Source organism: Bos grunniens, chromosome 19 (genome assembly GCF_055505025.1).
Source record: "Bos grunniens cultivar Pamir isolate PY7600 chromosome 19, Bosgru_T2T1.0, whole genome shotgun sequence".
NCBI lineage: Eukaryota > Metazoa > Chordata > Mammalia > Artiodactyla > Bovidae > Bos > Bos grunniens.
The window spans coordinates 30,179,137-30,197,579 of NC_141183.1; the positions used below are offsets into that span (position 1 = coordinate 30,179,137).

The 18,443-nt window shown below is 44.4% G+C and overlaps 2 protein-coding genes across 4 annotated transcripts in view; one reads left to right on the plus strand and one right to left on the minus strand.

Moving 5' to 3' along the window:
* The window catches only part of CENPV (centromere protein V), a 30,515-nt gene extending 24,829 nt beyond the window's left edge, over positions 1 to 5,686 (minus strand). Inside the window, exon 1 of the mRNA XM_086358705.1 lies at positions 5,448 to 5,686. Within this exon, the coding sequence (XP_086214831.1) occupies positions 5,448 to 5,458 (11 nt within the window). The 5' untranslated portion in view covers positions 5,459 to 5,686. The remainder of the gene's footprint in view (positions 1 to 5,447) is intronic.
* A 377-nt stretch (positions 5,687 to 6,063) lies between these two features.
* On the plus strand, positions 6,064 to 7,903 carry UBB (ubiquitin B). Of its 3 annotated transcripts, none has more exons than XM_086358695.1 (2): positions 6,064 to 6,151; positions 6,839 to 7,903. In XM_086358695.1, exon 2 carries the CDS (start codon positions 6,845 to 6,847, stop codon positions 7,760 to 7,762), a length of 918 nt encoding a protein of 305 aa, XP_086214821.1. In that variant the 5' UTR covers positions 6,064 to 6,151; positions 6,839 to 6,844; the 3' UTR covers positions 7,763 to 7,903. The 3 variants fall into 3 exon arrangements, with proteins under 3 accessions (XP_086214821.1, XP_086214822.1, XP_086214823.1); XM_086358696.1 differs by lacking the exon at positions 6,064 to 6,151 and adding an exon at positions 6,158 to 6,431; XM_086358697.1 differs by lacking the exon at positions 6,064 to 6,151 and adding an exon at positions 6,390 to 6,438.
* The last annotated feature ends 10,540 nt before the right edge of the window (positions 7,904 to 18,443 follow it).

Consider the following 18,443-nt stretch of genomic DNA (forward strand, 5'->3'; position numbering starts at 1 on the left):
CCCAAAGGCCTCACCTCCAAATATCACACTAGGATTAGGTTTCAACACATGAATTCTGGGGGGTCACATTCAATCTATAGTAACATTTAGTATTTATGGAAACATTAATGTATGTTATTAGTTTTAAAAAGTTCCTGGAGTTGATAAAAAACAAACAAAAAATTAACACAGATCCATACAGGTCCAGCCAACTGAGTTTTGACAAAGGTACAAAAGTAATTCAATGGAAGAAAGATAGTGTTTCCATGGTGAAACTGGAGAATTTGACATCCAAAAGTGAAAGAATGAACCTCAACTTAAGCCTCAAAATGAGTCATAGATTTACATGTAGGGAAAACACAAAGTCTTTGGGATCTAGGGCTGAGTGAAGAACTCTTAGACATGACACCAAAAGCACAATCCATTAAAGAACCAACAAATTGGACTTGGTCAAAAATTTTAAATTTTGCTCTATAAAAGATGCTGTGAAGAGGAGAAAACAGGGAACTGGGGAACTGCAGGTCTTAGAAGGTTTACAGAGCGGATGTAACAAAGCAGAAAGATAGGTAGATGGGCAAGAGGTTGGGCTCTGAGAGTTGAGTACTGGGGTTTCAGGAAGCAGAGTGCGATCGTTTTAGGTGATGTCGAGGTTTGTTGCTTAGGTGAAATGGAGGTGAATGTGGAAGAGATCAGGTAAGCATAAGATAGAGTGTTAAGACATCTCAAAATAACAAACTTTTGTACTTCAAAAGACACCACCAAGAAAGTGAAAAGACAACTTATAGAATGGAAGAAAATACCTGTATTTTCTAAGAATTTGTATGTAGAATATATAGCGAACTCTCAAAACTCAACAGTAAAAAAGGTAAACAATCCAATTACAAAATGAGCAAAAGAGACTAACAGGTATTTCAGCAAAAACAAAATCCACATGGCAAAGAAGCACATGAAAATACATGCAACATCATTAATCATTAGGGAAACGAAAATTCAACATCTAAACACTGCACAAGAATTACATAGCTAAAACTTAAAAAAAAGTGACAATACCAAATGTTGTGAGGGTGCAAAGAAACTGCATCTCCCAGACACGGGGGGTGGGACAGTAAATAATACAACCCCTCTGGAAATGGCAGTTTCTTAAAGACCTAACCATACACATACCTGATAACCCAGAAATTACACTACTGGGCATTCATCCCAGGGAAAGAAAAACATCTGCTTACATGAAAATATACATGAATGATCAGAGAACCTTGTGTTTTGAGACAAAATGCCCGAAGAGGAGTTACTTGTGTCAGGCCCCAGGGAAACAATCTAAGACTTCATTCCTAACCCAACTGCAGTTACAAGCTTCCCCAGGAAACTGACCTTTAACCAGACAACCTGGAATGTCCTGGTCAGCACTAGGATCCATCCCTGTGATTAGTGGATACCTCTGCCCTTCCCCTTAGGCAAGGAAGGCAGCCTCGCCTAAAAAGAAGGTATTCTTTGCTAATTCTTTCCTTTTTTCTGCTTCCTCTCTGCCTTTAAAAGTCTTCTTTTCTGCAGCTCAACAGAGCTCTATTGCTAGATGGGATGTTTCCTGATTTACAAATTGTTGAATACATTCATGTGATCCTTATATTTATTCAGTTGAGTTTTTGTTACTTAACATTTGTAATAGCCAAAAACTGGAAACATCCCGCAAGTCCATCTGTAGGTGAATGAATAAACCAACTGTGGGACACATATACCACAGAAAGTTATTCAGCAGCAAAAACGGATGAACTCTTCATATATTCAACAATTCAGATGAAATTTACATGAAAAATGTCAAAAGGTTACATACTGTACGATTCCATTTATGCCACATTCTTAAAATGACAAAATTATAAAAGATGCAGAATGGATTGATGACTCCCTGGGCTTGTGGGGAAGGGGTAAGAGCAGCTGTGACTGACCATAAGAGGTTATCCTTGTAGTGATGAAAATAGCTCTGCACCTTGACTGTGGTGGGGTGACATGAATCTACTACCCACGTGATAAAACTGCATACAACTGCACACATACTAAAGTGCATGTAAAACTGCTAAAGTCTGAATAAGGTCTGTGTGTTGCACCAATGTTAATTTCCTGGTTTTGACATTGTACTACAACTGTGTAAGCTGCTGTCATTGGGGGAAAATGGGTGAAGGGTACATTGAGACGTCTCTATATTTTTGTGAGTTCTTATGAATCTGTAATTATTTTTATATAAAAAATCATTAAGGAAATGCAAATCAAAGCCACAGTGAGGTGTCATCTTAGACCAATGGGGACAATCATTTTTTTTAAATAACAAATGTTTGTGAGGATGTGGAACAATCAAAGTTGTACACTGGGGAGGCATGTAAAATGGTGGAGTTTCTGTGAAAAACAGTTCAAAAAAATTAAAAATAGAATTACCTTAAGATCCAGCAATGTCACTTGTAAGTGCATATTCAAAAGAACTGAAAGCAAGATCTTAAAGAGATATTTGCACAACCATGTTCACTGTAGCAGCTCATTATTCACAAAAGCCAAGAGGTGAAAGCAATCCACATATGCATAGATAGATACACGGATAGACAAAATGTGCTGCATACATACAAAGGAATACTATTCAGCCTAAAAAAAGGAAATTTTGTCACACTCACAAATACTGTATGATTCCACTTACATAACTTACCTAAGATAGTCAAAATCATACAAAGTAGAATGATGGTTAGGGGAAGGAGAAATGGGGAGTTGTTATTTAATGGGTATAGAGTTTCAGATTGGCAAGAGGAAAAATTCTAGATATGTTATACAATAATGTGAACACAGTTAACACTACTAAACTGTACATTTATAAGTGTATAATTGGTCTGTGGGCTGAAACCACTGAAGCCCAAGTGCCTAGAGCCTTTGCTCCACAACAAGAGACACCACCAAAAGGAGAAGCCTACACAATCCAACTAGAGAGCAAGCCCTGCTCGCCACAACCAAAGTCCACGCATCTACAAAGACCTAGCACAGCCGAAGATAAATAATATTTTTTTTAATGTTTTTTAAAAAGTGCATAGCTCGTAAGATAGTAAATTTTATACCCTATGTTTTTTTCACTAAAATATTTTTAAAAGATTAAGCAAAACAGCTTTTGCTATTTTGTTAAGATTAACAAAGTTGGGTGGTGGTTATATGGTGTTTGTTATATTATCTCCAACTTTCATATATGTATATAATCTTTCACAGTGAAAATCTTTTTGAATAGCTGTTCTTTTAAAATTTTTTATTTATTTGGCTGCTCTGGGTCTCAGCTGCATCACTCCAGATCTTCAGTCTTTATTGAGGTACTGGAATCTACTTCATGACCAGGAATCAAACCCTGGCCCCCTGCATGGGGAGCCTGGAGTCTTAGCCACTGCACCACCAGAGAAATACCTTGAATAGCTATTTTTAAATGGACAAATTTAAAAAGTTTTGAGGACCACTTTTAAGACAATTTAGAATTTTGCTCTGTGTTCATTTGGGCACTCAACATCAAAGTTTCTAACTTGCTGGTAAGAAATCAGAATTAGTCTTATAATTCTGTTGCAATACACTGCCAAACAAGGAAATGACAAACCACAGAATAACTCTGTATTTTAAATGTCAGCTGATAATGTCAAGAAAACAATTGTGAATTTGTAATTGGAAACAGTTTTCTCACAGATTTTTATTAAAAGACATCTAGCTAAGTAAAAAATCACTTTGAATCTTAGAATCAAATTCTTTCAAAGGAACTGCCTAGGCAAAACCATTTGCACATGGTTATTAAATAAATAGTCTTTTTGCTTTGTGTTTTAAGTGTCTAAGGCTGTCAACAGTTTTTTCCCCCAAGTTGAACAAAAGGGAAACTACAGTTCACTAAACAAACATTTATTAAGCTCAAGGCCAAGTACTGTGCTAGATTTTCAAATTTGTGATTTCAGGGATTTTTGTCAGTCTATTCTTTAATGTGTTTACAGACTACCTTTTACAATCACCAGAAATGACGCTATTATTAAAAGTTTCATTAAAAAACACACCATAAAAAAAACTCATCTTGTCTATTAAACATGGCACGCATACGCCTGTTTTCTGAAAACATTTTTCTGTGCTGAGGTTACCAAATGCCCTTTGTTCAAACATTAAACCAGGAAGCTGTATGACTAACTTCTGGCAACTGCTAGAATTTCAGGCCCTGTACCCATATCAAACCATGAGATCTCCATTCTAGATCATTCCACCAATTCACAGGGATGACTTAAGAGGAGCTGTCAGTTAGTGAAACAAGCTCAGACTACTGACTGTCAGACTAACAAAAACGAAAATCCATACTTTTTACCATGAACGTTTTATCAACTACATCATCGACCAAATTATTTTCAAGAAACTGTTTATTTCTATCTCCTACCATTCATGTAAATAGATTTTAGCAAGTCATAATAAATTTATTACCGTCTGGGCGTTAACTCAAATGCTTGTCACATTGTACCTCCTCTTACTGTTAAGCGTTGAAGGATTGTCATTTAGACTCACAACCTTTTCTAAGTGATAACTAGCCACTCTGTAGTAAGGTGCACATCTCCAGACCACCTCCTAACTTCGCGAGGTTGCTGCTACGCAACAACCACTCCCATGTTTATTTACACCCCCACCAGCATGATTCAGCCGCCGGGCTGCGTGGCTGCGGACCCAAACACGTCTGTCTTAGTCACGTTCCCCCGGTTATCTCGTTGCTGACCAGCGGCCACACCCGCGGCGGGGTCCTAGCTGGTTAAACCACCCGTAATGTCGCTGGCACAACCAACCTATTGATGGGACACTAAAAACGCTAGTGTCGCGAATTCTTTCGTGTGTGAATTCTGTCTCTCCATGTGGGCTGTCGGCTCCCCGATCCACATCATTTTTCACTCGGGGTTTGGACAAACAGCAGTGAGGGAAAGGGATGTGCGGAGGCATTTTTAAGCATGGCCACCTGGTACCTGGAGCGGGGATTGGGGGGAGAGGGGGCTGTGCAGTGGAGCAGTGTGGGGACTCCGCAATGAGGAAGGGGGAGAAGGCCTCCACCGCGGGGGGTGACGGTTCGTGGCGAGGAATGGGGAGTGGGGGGAGGCCTCCGCGTGGGAGACGCTGCGGGGAGGAGTGCCCCGCGTGGAGGGAGGGAGGTCGGGAGGAACCTCCTCGTCAGGGGAACGCCTCCGCGGTGGAGGAAGGGTCCTCCTCGGTCGGTGGGGCGGAGGGGTTTGGGGGATACTCGGACCCAGCACGGAGTCCCAAGTCTAGATTTCGTCTCCTCAAAGCACGACCAAAGCACCCTAACTGTACAACGTGACTAAAGTTCCGCAACTGTGTTCCAGACAACAAAAATAAAACCGGCCGACGTAAAAAATAAAACCGGCCGACGTGAGAGGGGCTTGTGCCTCACAGCAGACACCAGAAAAACTGCGGGCTCCGCCGCCTACCTCCTGGGCATCTCCAGACCACCACTTCCTCGGGAAAATCACCGCAGAACCCGCTATATTTTGACCCAAAACCCAACAACACATTTGAGAAGTCCGGGCCTAAGAGGCGGGAGGAAAAGACCCCTCCTCCACCCCCAGCCGGAAGTATGCTTCTCTAGTGAAGGCGCGCCTGTGCCGCGCACGCGCTCTCAGTTACTAAGCAACGTCGTCGCCGAATCACCCCAGCGGGAGCCCAGCAACAGCCGAGCCGCTGCCTTCCCCACCAATCAGAGCCGGGCTCGCCTCACACCCCCTCACCAATCAGCGCCGGCGCTGCAAGGAAGTTTCCAGAGCTTTCGAGGAAGAGCCCCTTGACTCGAATTCATCCGCCCGATAATTTTCCTACCTTTTCCTAAAGGAGGAGAAGGATCATCTGGAGGAGAGGGGAGCTGATTTGTTAGGATCCTTTTTTTTGGTTCTGAGGAATTTAGAGCTCAGTCGAAGGACATAACTGCGTCGCGAGAGGTGGGGCCGGGAGAACTACTTTCAGCGGCGCAGGGACACTAGGCCTACGTAAGAGTGATAAGTGACGCAACAGACGTTGTATAAATATCGGCCCCGCCGAGCCGGAGCACTTAGACGCGGCTGGCATTGTTGGGTTCCTGCGTCGTCTTGGAGGTGACTCGGCGTGATTGAATTTGCGGCATCTTCGCATTCACTCACAGGTACTGGCCCGCAGCCATGAGCGTCGGGAGGAGCGGAGAAGGGGGCTTCCGTGAGGGCGAGCCGCAGAGGCCTTGGGAGTCCGCGAGACGAGGCGGGTGGGGGTGGGTGTGGGGGAAGGGAAGCGAGGTGACGCGGCCCCGGCCTTTCCGGAAGAGCAGGCCTTGTTTACGTGTCGGGAGCGGGGGCGGTTGGCGCGCGCGCCCGCCGGCACAGGTCAACGGACACTTAACCGATGGAGATTCCATCGCGTCTGCTTCAGGGGAGAAAGGTGGAAGAGAGGTAGTCGGCGGGGGCTTCTGGAAACGGTTTTAATTCGAATTCTGCCGTGGAGGAGGTGTAGGTCCCCAGTTGCGTTTAAAAAAGTTTTTTATCTAAATGCTGACATGATGACTAGGTTTGGGGGGAATTGGGCGGGATCTTAACGAAGTACCTGAACAGTTCTGGATGATAATCTCGGAAAGTACTTTCGAGTCTCCGGCCTGTTAGGGAGACATCTTGACTAAGGAATATTGCCTCCAGTGATGGATACATTGTCTAGTAAAAGAATAGGGGAGATTTGTGAGAGATCTTGACGTAAATAAGGCGTTTTAGAATATAATCTGTTAGTTTTAAATAACCAATGAACTATGAAAGCGGTAAAAGATACTGAAAATGATACAGTAACCTTTTCCTTTTTAACCTTATAGGTCAAAATGCAGATCTTCGTGAAAACCCTGACCGGCAAGACCATCACCCTGGAGGTGGAGCCCAGTGACACCATCGAGAACGTGAAGGCCAAGATCCAGGATAAGGAAGGCATTCCCCCCGACCAGCAGAGGCTCATCTTTGCCGGCAAGCAGCTGGAAGATGGCCGCACTCTTTCTGATTACAACATCCAGAAAGAGTCGACCCTGCACCTGGTCCTCCGTCTGAGGGGTGGTATGCAGATTTTCGTGAAGACCCTGACCGGCAAGACCATCACCCTGGAAGTGGAGCCCAGTGACACCATCGAGAATGTGAAGGCCAAGATCCAGGATAAGGAGGGCATTCCCCCCGACCAGCAGAGGCTCATCTTTGCCGGCAAGCAGCTGGAAGATGGCCGCACTCTTTCTGATTACAACATCCAGAAAGAGTCGACCCTGCACCTGGTCCTCCGTCTGAGGGGTGGTATGCAGATCTTCGTGAAGACCCTGACCGGCAAGACCATCACCCTGGAGGTGGAGCCCAGTGACACCATCGAGAACGTGAAGGCCAAGATCCAGGATAAGGAAGGCATTCCCCCTGACCAGCAGAGGCTCATCTTTGCCGGCAAGCAGCTGGAAGATGGCCGCACTCTTTCTGATTACAACATCCAGAAAGAGTCGACCCTGCACCTGGTCCTCCGTCTGAGGGGTGGTATGCAGATCTTCGTGAAGACCCTGACCGGCAAGACCATCACCCTGGAGGTGGAGCCCAGTGACACCATCGAGAACGTGAAGGCCAAGATCCAGGATAAGGAAGGCATTCCCCCTGACCAGCAGAGGCTCATCTTTGCCGGCAAGCAGCTGGAAGATGGCCGCACTCTTTCTGATTACAACATCCAGAAAGAGTCGACCCTGCACCTGGTCCTTCGTCTGAGGGGTGGCTGTTAATTCTTCAGTCTTCTATTCATAATGTTCAATGATGACATCCTTCTGCACTCTAGCCATTTACCCCAATTTAAGTTTAGAAATTACCAGTTTCAGTAATAGCTGAACCTGTTCAAAATGTTAATAAAAGTTTTGTTGCATGCATTTTTGGTGTCTGTTGTGAAATTACATGGTAATGGTGGGTACTCAACAGGTTAAAATGGTATTCAAAGAAGGCATTTGAGGTTTGTGCGACCAAATTTTAAGTCATTGGCAAACAACCCGTGTGCAAAGTATAGAACTTTGTTCAAGGTCATTAATAGGATTCTAGTATAATTAAAACTATTTCAAATTGTAAGAGTATGGAGGCATATTGAGGGAAAGCACTTTCCTGCCTCCTCAAATAGTGGGTAACAAGACTTATTACAGAGAAATGAAGTTTTGAGGCTGTTCAATTGTGTTCTGAAATCTTGTAATTATTGGTTGGCTATTGTCCTTTTTTCCTCTGGTGCTTTACACTTACAGGTGTTTAGCCTTAGATAATAGAACCATAATTTTCTCTTAAGTAAACTGAGCCAAGAACCAAATGGAGCCTTGGTCAACAAGGGTAAGGAGAAAAATTGAGTTAAGGTGGTTACTAACGTTGGTTCCTAATGACTTAACAGCTTTGCCTCCTTGTAGAGGTGAGATTGCTCCAGTGAAGGAGATTCTGTAACTTGGGTGGTAAGAATCTTGGGGAAGCCCTACACAGCAGATTTTATGCTCCCATCCCAGGTAGCGCAGTGGTAAAAAGCCTGCAGGAGAACCAAAGAATGCAGGTTGGATCAATGGGTCGGGAAGATCCCCTGGCGAAGGAAATGGCAACCCACTCCGGTATTCTTGCCTGGAAAATTTCATGGGACAGTGGAGTGGGCTCCACGGGATTTCAGAGTTGGATGTGAGGGTGTAACACGGTTAATTAAGCATTAGGAAGTATACTCCCAGTGCTAATTGAAGGTGGTGTAAGAATATTTGGGGGCACAGCCCTCTACCATTCCCCTGCTTCATAAATTTCTTCAGTGGTGGTTCTCAACTGGAAATAGGAAGGGGAGGGGCTGGGTGTGGAAGTAAAGGGGAAGAGTTGGAAGTCCTGGTTCTCAGCTTTACTCTGCTAAGAAAATCACTTCTGGTACTAAAACTAGTGTAACCACAAGCATAGCATGAGGGGTAAGAATCACCCAGAGATGTGATACACAAATGTAGAAAGCCAAGCCTCACAGGAGTCGAGGTGTACCTGAGAAGAGCTTGGTGCATAACTTTAGGAACTCTTAGCAGCAAAAGCTGTTTGAACTTTTGTCCTAGAAACCCACTTAATTTTGAACATACACTAAATTGGAATACTTGACTGATTTTCTTGGGTAAGTTAGAGACTGGAAATAAGCACTTAACTTTAGCCTGTTAATGCTTCAGCTTGAGTGGTGGTAAAAACTTAGCCAAAGAGAAACTATTAAACCAGTAGAGGTGGTAATGAAACATTAAGCCTTTTAAAAGCTTTCCTTAGACTTAAGGGAATGATTAGATTTGCTGTCAGGTTGGAAGATTATATCCTTCCCAGTCCAGTGTTTGACTTGCCCAAGCCCCTAGTTCTTGTTACAGGCCAGGCAGGGATTGGGATCCAAGTGTCAACTCTCGCAGAGCTCAGAAAATGCCTGAAGTTTTCATCGGTTCCTTCCCCTAACCCTTCAGGATGTCCCCAAACTAGTGCTTGCTGAACAAGTCTTGCTTGAATTTTTAAATAGGCCTTTTGCAACTACACCTGAGTTTTGAAGATTAAAAGTTCTACACGTAACCTGAGAGAAAAGCATTTTACCAGAATAGCTGTAGTGAAGACTAGTGCTGATTTGGGCAATAGGACAAGAATGTCCTTTTCCCCAAAATCACTCCCTGACTTGACAGGCTTTGAGGTCTGCACTTCTGTGAATTCCCTGAGGGAAAAAGTTTTCAGCTGTTGCTCTAATTCTCTCATGGGATTTCCTCCTGTCCTTGGGGATCCCTCAAAGTATTCAGGGATCTCAGCAAACTGCACACAACCGGAGGTCTGAACAAGGAAACCTCTGTGTGGTCTTCACCAACCTGTGCTATCAACTGGGAATTGGGGCCAGCAGTCTCTGTTCCGTGAAGTCGGGCCACACTCACTCAGTAGACTTAGTTGGCAGAAGTGTCTGTTTCATTCTTTATGGAGACTATATCTCATGAGACTTACCCAATTTCAACAGGCTGCATTTTAGATAGACTCCGTTTATCCCTCAATCCGAAGGGGCAAAGGTATGGTGCCCTTTCAATCAGGCCCAGCCAACTCCAAATGGAAGCTGTAGGGACTTCCCTGGTGGTTCTGAGGTCCCAATGCAGGGGACCAGGTTTTGATCCCTGGTCAGGGAACTAGCGGAGAAGGCAATGGCACCCCACTCCAGTACTCTTGCCTGGAAAATCCCATGGATGGAGGAGCCTGGTAGGCTGCAGTCCATGGGGTCGCTAAGAGTCGGACTCGACTGAGCAACTTTGCTTTCACTTTTCACTTTAATGCATTGGAGAAGGAAATGGCAATCCACTCCAGTATTCTTGCCTGGAGAATCCCAGGGACGGGGGAGCCTGTTGGGCTGCCGTCTATGGGGTCGCACAGAGTAGGACACGACTGAAGTGACTTAGAAGCAGCAGCAGCAGGAAACTAGAGTCCACATGCTGCAGCTAAGACCCGATGCAGCTGAATAAATACTAATAAATATTTTCTTTTTAAAAAAATAGAAGCTTTAGACAAATGTTGATTTCTGGGAAAGGATCTTGCACTGAGTGTAACGATATTAACTGCTGAAATAAGTTTTTTGAGATTTTCCTTTCTTTGTACCTTGATCCTATCACCATCCTCTCCCCCCCCACCTTTTTTGTGGTCATCAGAAGTTGAATGGTGAGGTTCACGCTCCAGCTGATAGGTCTCTGCCAACCCCTGTAGCTTATTCTAGCACCTATTCTTTGGACCATGTACCACCAGCCAGGACTCCTCTTAAGAAACATCTTTACTGGCAGAAACTTACGTGTGTTTTGCAAGCTTTGTCCTCTAAACGTTACAACCTCTGAGAAGGATGCTGTGGTCACAGGAGCTCAGGAAGCTAGCTGTCTGCTATCTTCCCCTTTGGGGCCATCTTGAAGGCTCCAAGAAGTTCTGCCTTAGAGGAACCAGCTTAGTGTGGTTCAGTCCAGTGTGTTCCAATGTCCAATTTCACTTTTTCTTTTTTTCAATTTCCTTTTCAATCAGTTACCATCACTCACACGTTGAGAAACCTTGTTTAAGCCACAACTCCTCATATCCACATCTCCTTGCCCAGCACTACTGATTGTGCTTTGTTCCCGGCCTCTGCAGGACAGAAACCTGCTGCCATGGCCTCAGAGACTGCCACAAACTGGGCCTGGAAATGCTACTGCTAAAATAAAGCAACACAGGGACATCCCTGGTGGTCCAGTGGCTAACAGTCCACGCTCCCAATGCAAAGGACCCAGGTTTGATCCTTGGTCAGGGAACTAGATCCCACATGCCACAGCTAAAGATCTCGCATGCCACAATCAAGACAGTGCAATCAAAAAAAATAATTAAAAAAAAATAGAGCAACACAAATACAGAAGAGAAAAATATAAATGAAAATATTTTTCAAACACAAGGAGATGGATAAAACTTTCCAGGTTAGATGTTTCTTCTATAAGTTGTTCTTAGTCAGGTGGTACCTACTATAGCTTGTCTTCAAGCAGCTGTTAACAGAGAAAATACTAGTAAATTTTGGATGTGGTTTTTAATTTTTTTTCTGATTTTTTAAAATAAAAAGGTGATACAAACTCAATAAAAATACATCTAATGATATACAGGAATATCCAGTAAAAAGTGAAAAATCTCTTACCTCTTTCACTCCCCAGAGGAAACCACTGAAAGACTACTTATCCACTCATCTATTAATTCAACAAATATCTACTCTGTTTCTCTGGTGGCTCAGATGGTAAAGAATCTGCCTGCAATGCAGGAAGTCCATGTTCTGTCCCTGAATTGGGATGATCTCCTGGAAAAGGGAATGGCTACCCACTCCAGTATTCTTGCCTAGAGAATTCCATGGGCAGAGGAACCTCGTGCGTCCATGGGGTTGCAAAGAGTCAGACACGACTGATCGACTAACACTTTCACTGTTTACAGCATTGGAAATGCAGCAATGAGCAAAGCTGACCAAGTCTGTCCTTACAAAACTTAAAGAGGAGAGGAGACCAATAGATAGATAAGTACATCATTTCTTAGGCAATGGAAAGTGCTATAGTGAGAAAACAAAGTAGAATACAGGGCACTGGATGATCGGGGAAAGCCCCGCAAATAATATGACATTTGAGCAAGGTCTGGAGGAAATGATGGACTTGCCTCACAAATCTGGGGGAAGGGCAATCCAGGCAAAGGGAACATAGTGTGCAAAGGTCCTGGAAGAGAAGAAAGCTTAAGTTCAAAAGCAGTATGAAGGCCAGTATAGCAGAAACTTAGCAAGGGAAAGAGTGCCAGTGGTTAGGACTCCATGCTTCCACTTCAAGGGCCATAGATTCCATCCCTGGTCAGGGAGCTGAGATCCCATATCCCTCATTGTTGGTGGTGTTTATTCACTAAGTCATGTCCAATTCTTTTGTGACCACGTAGACTGAAACCTGCCAGGCTCCTCTGTTCATGGGATTTCCCAGGCAAGAATACTGGAGTGGGTTGCCATTTCCTTCTCCAGGGGAATCTTCCCAATCCAGGGATTGAACCCATGTCTCCTGCTTTGGCAGGGGGTTCTTTACCACTGAGCCACCAGGGAAGGCCATGTTGCACAGTGCAGCCAAAAAATAAATAATGCTGCAATGAACATCTTTGTAAATGTCTCATCTCAAATGTGCAAATATTTTTTCAGGTTATAACTAGAAGTGGAATGATATCAAAGAATGCCATCACTGAAATTTGTGATTACTACAAAGTCACCCTTCAAAAATACTGTACCATATGCAATGAAATATTATTCAGCCCTGAAAAAGAAGGAAATTCTGACACGACTGAGCAACTTCACTTTACATGTTCACATCATTGCCTATTCATATTGCTAACTGGTAATGTTGCTTTATATATTCTAAAAAGTAATCATTTTTCTTTATGATTGCAATAAATAGTGTCTTTCAGAGTGCTGTTTCGCCTTTTGTTTATGGTATCTTTATAAAAACCTAAGTTTGGAATTTGAAAAAGAATCTGGCAATCTTTTTCTTTAGGATTTCCAGGCCAAAGAAGAGAGGGAGCAAAGCTGAAAACTAGCAGACTTCCCTCCCCTCAAGGCCAGTGTTTGGGAGGCACAGATGACGTGCTGAAGGAATGGAGGTGCTGGGCATGCACCCTGCCCCTCAAGCAGCAGCAAGTTCGTGGCGCCCACAGCAGGCTCTGGAGCAGGAACAGGGATGGAGGGTCTGCTGAGCCTGCCCGTGTTCCAACTTCCAGTCTTCAGACCTGCTCTGCTCACCCTGAGGCAGAGTGGAAACTACTGACCATTGTGTCCAGAAGGCGATGCTTCAGTGTTTGCAGGGAAAGAGGGTTTTGAGGGGTCTTCCACAGAAGGCCTCACTTCTCAGGGAGAATGCCCCCCGCCCACCAACCAGAACCCTCAGCCTTTGCACACACCAGGCTCCCCCCAACCCCTTGGCAAGTTAGCTGGCAGCTCCAACCCTCCTGCTTGCCCCTGGCTTCTGAGAAGCAGCACCCCGTCCCCTCCACTCCTGTGAAAGCTGTCTTTCTGAACATCAGGCCTGAGCATAATCTCCTTTAGAAGCTGAAGCAGTCTGCTCTCTTTTTGCAGCCAATACTTTAACTCAGACGCTCTTATGGCCTGTTAGATAATTCTACTCCTCTCCCAAGCTTTTCCTGGAAGAAGCTGGCAAAGTTGGGAATGTATGGCTCCTGCCCCCATGCCAGCCAGGACCTCTGGAAGGAAGAAGGCCCTGAGTCACCCAAGGGCCTGAGCAGGGGGCTCAGAAAGAGAAAGAACTCCAGAGGCCAGAAGACAGGTGGTGATGGGGGAGGGGCAGCAGGGGGCTAAGGAGGGGCAGCAAGGACTAGGGAGGCAGCAGGGGCTGAGGTGAGGCAGTGGGGGCTGGGGGGGGCAGTGGGGGCTGGAGGAGTCTGCACTCTCATCCTCCACTCCTCCAGGTCCTCCCCCAGCTGCTGATACATCTGCTACCTCCCCCCTCTCTTCTGTAAAGCCACAAGAAGGCAGGTGGAGACTGCCCGATTCCAGTAAAGTGCTAAAGATTTCCTCTAAGGGGCTGCCCACCGCGCCCCCGCCCCCGCAGACTCACGTCACCCACCCAAAATAAGTCACTTGTCTCACTTCCAGCTCTGCCCTCCCCACTCCTATTTCAGGCCAGCGCTGTGCAGCATGCCTCCAAGCTCTGACCAGTGGGCTCAGTGAGCGGGTGTCTTAAGATGGGTGTTCTCATGTGAAAATTTATGGGCTTCACAGGTAGCGCTAGTTGTAAAAAACCTACCTGCCGATGTAGGAGACTATCAGAGACCTAGGTTCAATCCCTGGGTTGGGAAGATCCCCTGGAGGAGGGCATGGCAACCCACTCCAGTATTCTTGCCTGGAGAATCCCATAGACAGAGGAGCCTAGAGGGCTACAGTCCACAGTGTCACAGAGTTGGACACAACTGAAGCAACTTAGCACGCACACATGTGAAAATTTATAGTGAAATAAGGGGCCCATGCCTAAAGATATACACTCAAAGTACATATAACACGTATGCAGGCTCTCCAGGGTGACCCCGGAACACAGAAGGTAAGAGGCAGAACCTTCTATGGGACACGCTTTGGGTTTGCCCAGAAATCAGCAAATATAACCCCTTTCATCTGGGAAGGTGGGCCAAACAGCTATGTGTAAATCTGAGCCCAACATCTCCTGAGGATGAGAATGTTACTCTGAGCCTTACTCTAAAGCCTCATGGTCTGTAGAAATAAAACTGGTCCTTCTTGCAGGGAGGGAGAGGGATGGACTGGGAGTTTGGGATTAGCAGATGCAAACTATTATATATAGCATAGATTAACAACAAGGTCTTACTGTATAGCCCAGGGAACTATATCCAATCTCCTTGGAGAAACCATAATGGAAAAGAACATGAAAAAGTATATATATAACTGAGGCACTCTGCTGTATAGCAGAGATTGGCACAATACTGTAAATCAACTATACTTCAGTTTAAAACAAAAAAAAAAAAGGAAGGAAAAAAAGGGAGGGGGGGATTGGTCCTTCTTACTCTAAGCAAAGTGCTGAGGCTGCCCAGACAAATATGCTTTGTCATGGAGCAGAACAGACAGGTAAACAGACATGGTGATAAATACCAAGCCAGGTCACAGTCAGGCACCCTGCGGGCTCCTCCCCAAGAGAGGAGAGGGTGTGAGAGTCTACAGGGTGCTGGGGACAAGAAAATGGAGGAGTGGGTTCTGTACTCCCCTACCATTCCCTTAGGACCCATAGGACCTGCCCCATACCTGCAGGGACTCTAATCTCTGCTCCAGGTCTTTGGAGTCAAATCAGGGCAGCCCAGATCTCCTGTGTTTGGGAGATACTGGAAAAAACAGGTCAGGACCCACTGATTTTGCCAGTTGCCTAATCATCTCCTGCTCCAAACACCCAGACCTTAGGGATGACGTTGCAAGGCAGAGTCCCTCTAATGCTGCTTCCCTCTGGAGAGCAAAGTGTGAAGGCAGGCCTGGAGAGCTTGTTCTGTGGGGTGAGGAGTGGCTGGCTGCTTCTCTGGTGCCTCCCTCTGGGGCTTATCTGCTCCCCACGCACTGAAATTGTCAGGACCTATGGACAGAACAGAATACGCCCCAGAGGATGTAGTACGGCAGCCTTCTCTGCTCTCAGTACTTCACTTTTGACTTCAGTGACACCAGCTGGGAGACATTGACTTGAAGACAGTGTTAGATCTCACGGGTTAAGGGCATCACCACTTTCAGGAGAGAAGTTACACACTGAATTATCTTCAGAATAAGGATTTTTAAATTAGACTAATGAACATGTTAAAAGATACAAGGAAGAAATTGGAACTACAAAACAAGAACACAAAAACATCAAAAAGAACCAATAAGAGATACTAGGTTAAATATATAATAGTTGGACTAAAGAACAATATTCAAATATTGTGGGACATGTCCCACACAAAGTTTGCATCTCCACCTTCCTGCCCCTTACCTTTTGTGTTCCAGGGTCACCCTAAAGAGCCTGCACACGTGTTATATGTACTTTCAAGGTATGTCTTGAATGGATGAATTAGCTGAAGAGTGAGTTAATGAACTAGAATGACAGAAATTCCCCAAAAGTAAAACAGAAAAAAGGAACAGATAATATAAAAGAGAAGCTAAAAGATACAGAGGATAAAAGTAGAAGCAGTAACATACAGACAATAGGAGTCCTTGGTAGAAGGTGATAAAAATGGAGGAGAGGAAAAGCAAAGGAAATAAAAGCAAAAATAAACAAATGGGACCTAATGAAATTTACAATCTTTTGCACAGCAAAGGAAACCATCAACAAAAAGAAAAGACAACCTATGGAGGAGGAGACAATATTTGCAAATGATATGATCAACAAGGGTTTAATTTCCAAACATAAACAGGTTGTATAGCTCAATAACAAGAAACAAACAACCCAGTCAAAAAATGGGCAGAAGACCTAAATAGACATTTCTCCAAAGAAAACATACAGATGGCCAAGAAGAACATGAAAAATGTGCTGATTAATAATGTTGCTAATTATTAGCGAAATAAAATCAAAACTACCATGAGCTGTCACCTCATACTGGTCAGAATGGGCATCATCAAAGATTCTACAAATAACAAATGATGGAAAGGATGTGGAGAAAGGGGAACACTTGTACACTGTTGGTGGGAATATAATTGGTGTAGCTGCTATGCAGAACAGTATGAAGGGTAAAAAACTAAAATAGAGTTACCATTTAATTTAGCAATCCCACTTCTGGGCATATATCCAAAAAAGATGAAAACTCTAATTAGAACTGAAATCCCACAAGCCACGTGGTGAAAATTATATATATAGCTAAGAGCAAAGAAAAAGAAGAAATATTTCCATAAAACCAACCCTCAAAGTCATAATTAGGACTTCCCCTGTAGTCCAGTGGTTAAGAATTCACCTGCCAAAAGAAAAAGAGAAGAATCCACCTGCCAACACAGAGGACACAGGTTCAGTCCCTGGTCCAGGGAGATTGAACATGCCTTGGGGTAACTAAGCTCGTGCACCACAGCTACTGAAGCCCTCACACCTACAGCCCCTGCTCTGCAACAAGAGAAGCCAGTACAATGAGAAGCCTGTGCACCACAGCCAGAGAGCAGCCCCTGCTCACTGCAACTAGAGAAAGCCCTGCACACAGCAATGAAGACCCAGCACAGCCAAAATCAAATGAATAAAATTTTAAAAATAATAAAGTCAGGAGGGAGGTAGGAGGGGAGTTCAGGATGGGGGACACATGTACACCCATGGCTGATTCATGTCAATGTATGGCAAAAAAAAACACTACAATATTGTAAAGTAATTAGCCTCCAATTAAAATAAATTAATATTAAAAAATAATAAAGTCAGAATTAAACTAACTATGGCACGTGTGAGTTCAGAGCTGGTAGATACCAAGGAGAGGCCTTTGCACATCTGCAAGTCTGAGGTACAGACATGAACTCAGAGCCCCATTCCAGTCCCTGGCAGGAGAGCCCCTTAATTTGGCAGGGTCAGCTTGAGTTTCCTTCATGCTTCCTAGGTGGAGCAGGTGGTAAAGAACCTGCCTGTCAATGCAGGAGACATAAGAGACGTGGGTTTGATCCCTGGGTCAGGAAGATCCCCACAGAAGAGGGCATGGCTACCCACTCCAGTTTCCTGCCTGGAGAATCCCATGGACAGAGGAGCATGGTGGTTACAGTCCATGGGGTCGCAGAGTTGGACATGACTTTAGCACAGGAGCAAGGCCCCCTATTCAGCCTTTGGAGAGCATCTTTCATCTTTTTCCTTCTCTGACATTTTCCCTGTTTCTCAGGCTCAGGCAGTTTTGTGCACCAGCTGTAATGTGGTTTCTGGCTTATTTTTAAGAGAGGCCAGGAACCCCTTGAGCTTTGGAGTATCCAGGGTCCTAGGAGCTGCTGCGCATCCCCAATGTATGGATGGTGGGGAGGTAGGAGAGGGTCTGATTCCTCCATATAACCCCACCCTTGGAAACACACCTCTTCCTCCTTCCTAGTCACCTAGTAAAACCCCAAGCCTGGAAGAGTCCTGCACCTGTCTTCCCCCACCTTCCAGCGGGAGTGTACCACACAGTCAAGTTGACTGGTTTCATTTTCTTTTTTTTTTTTGGTGTTTTTCAATTTATTCTTCAAATTTATACGTATAAATCACATGGCATATTTTAACAGTAATTAAACCTGAATTTTCAATCAACTTCCTTGTTAGACTATTTTGAGGAACTATAGAGAACTAATTTTAAGTCTTGAAGGACATTTACTTTTTAAATTATTATGAAAATTATTTCCTAAGATATTGAGCACTAGGAAAATAGAAGAAATAAACTGCCACAGAAGTAAAAGACCAACAATCTGTTTTTAAAGCATCTCTGAGTTTGAACTGATTTAGCTCT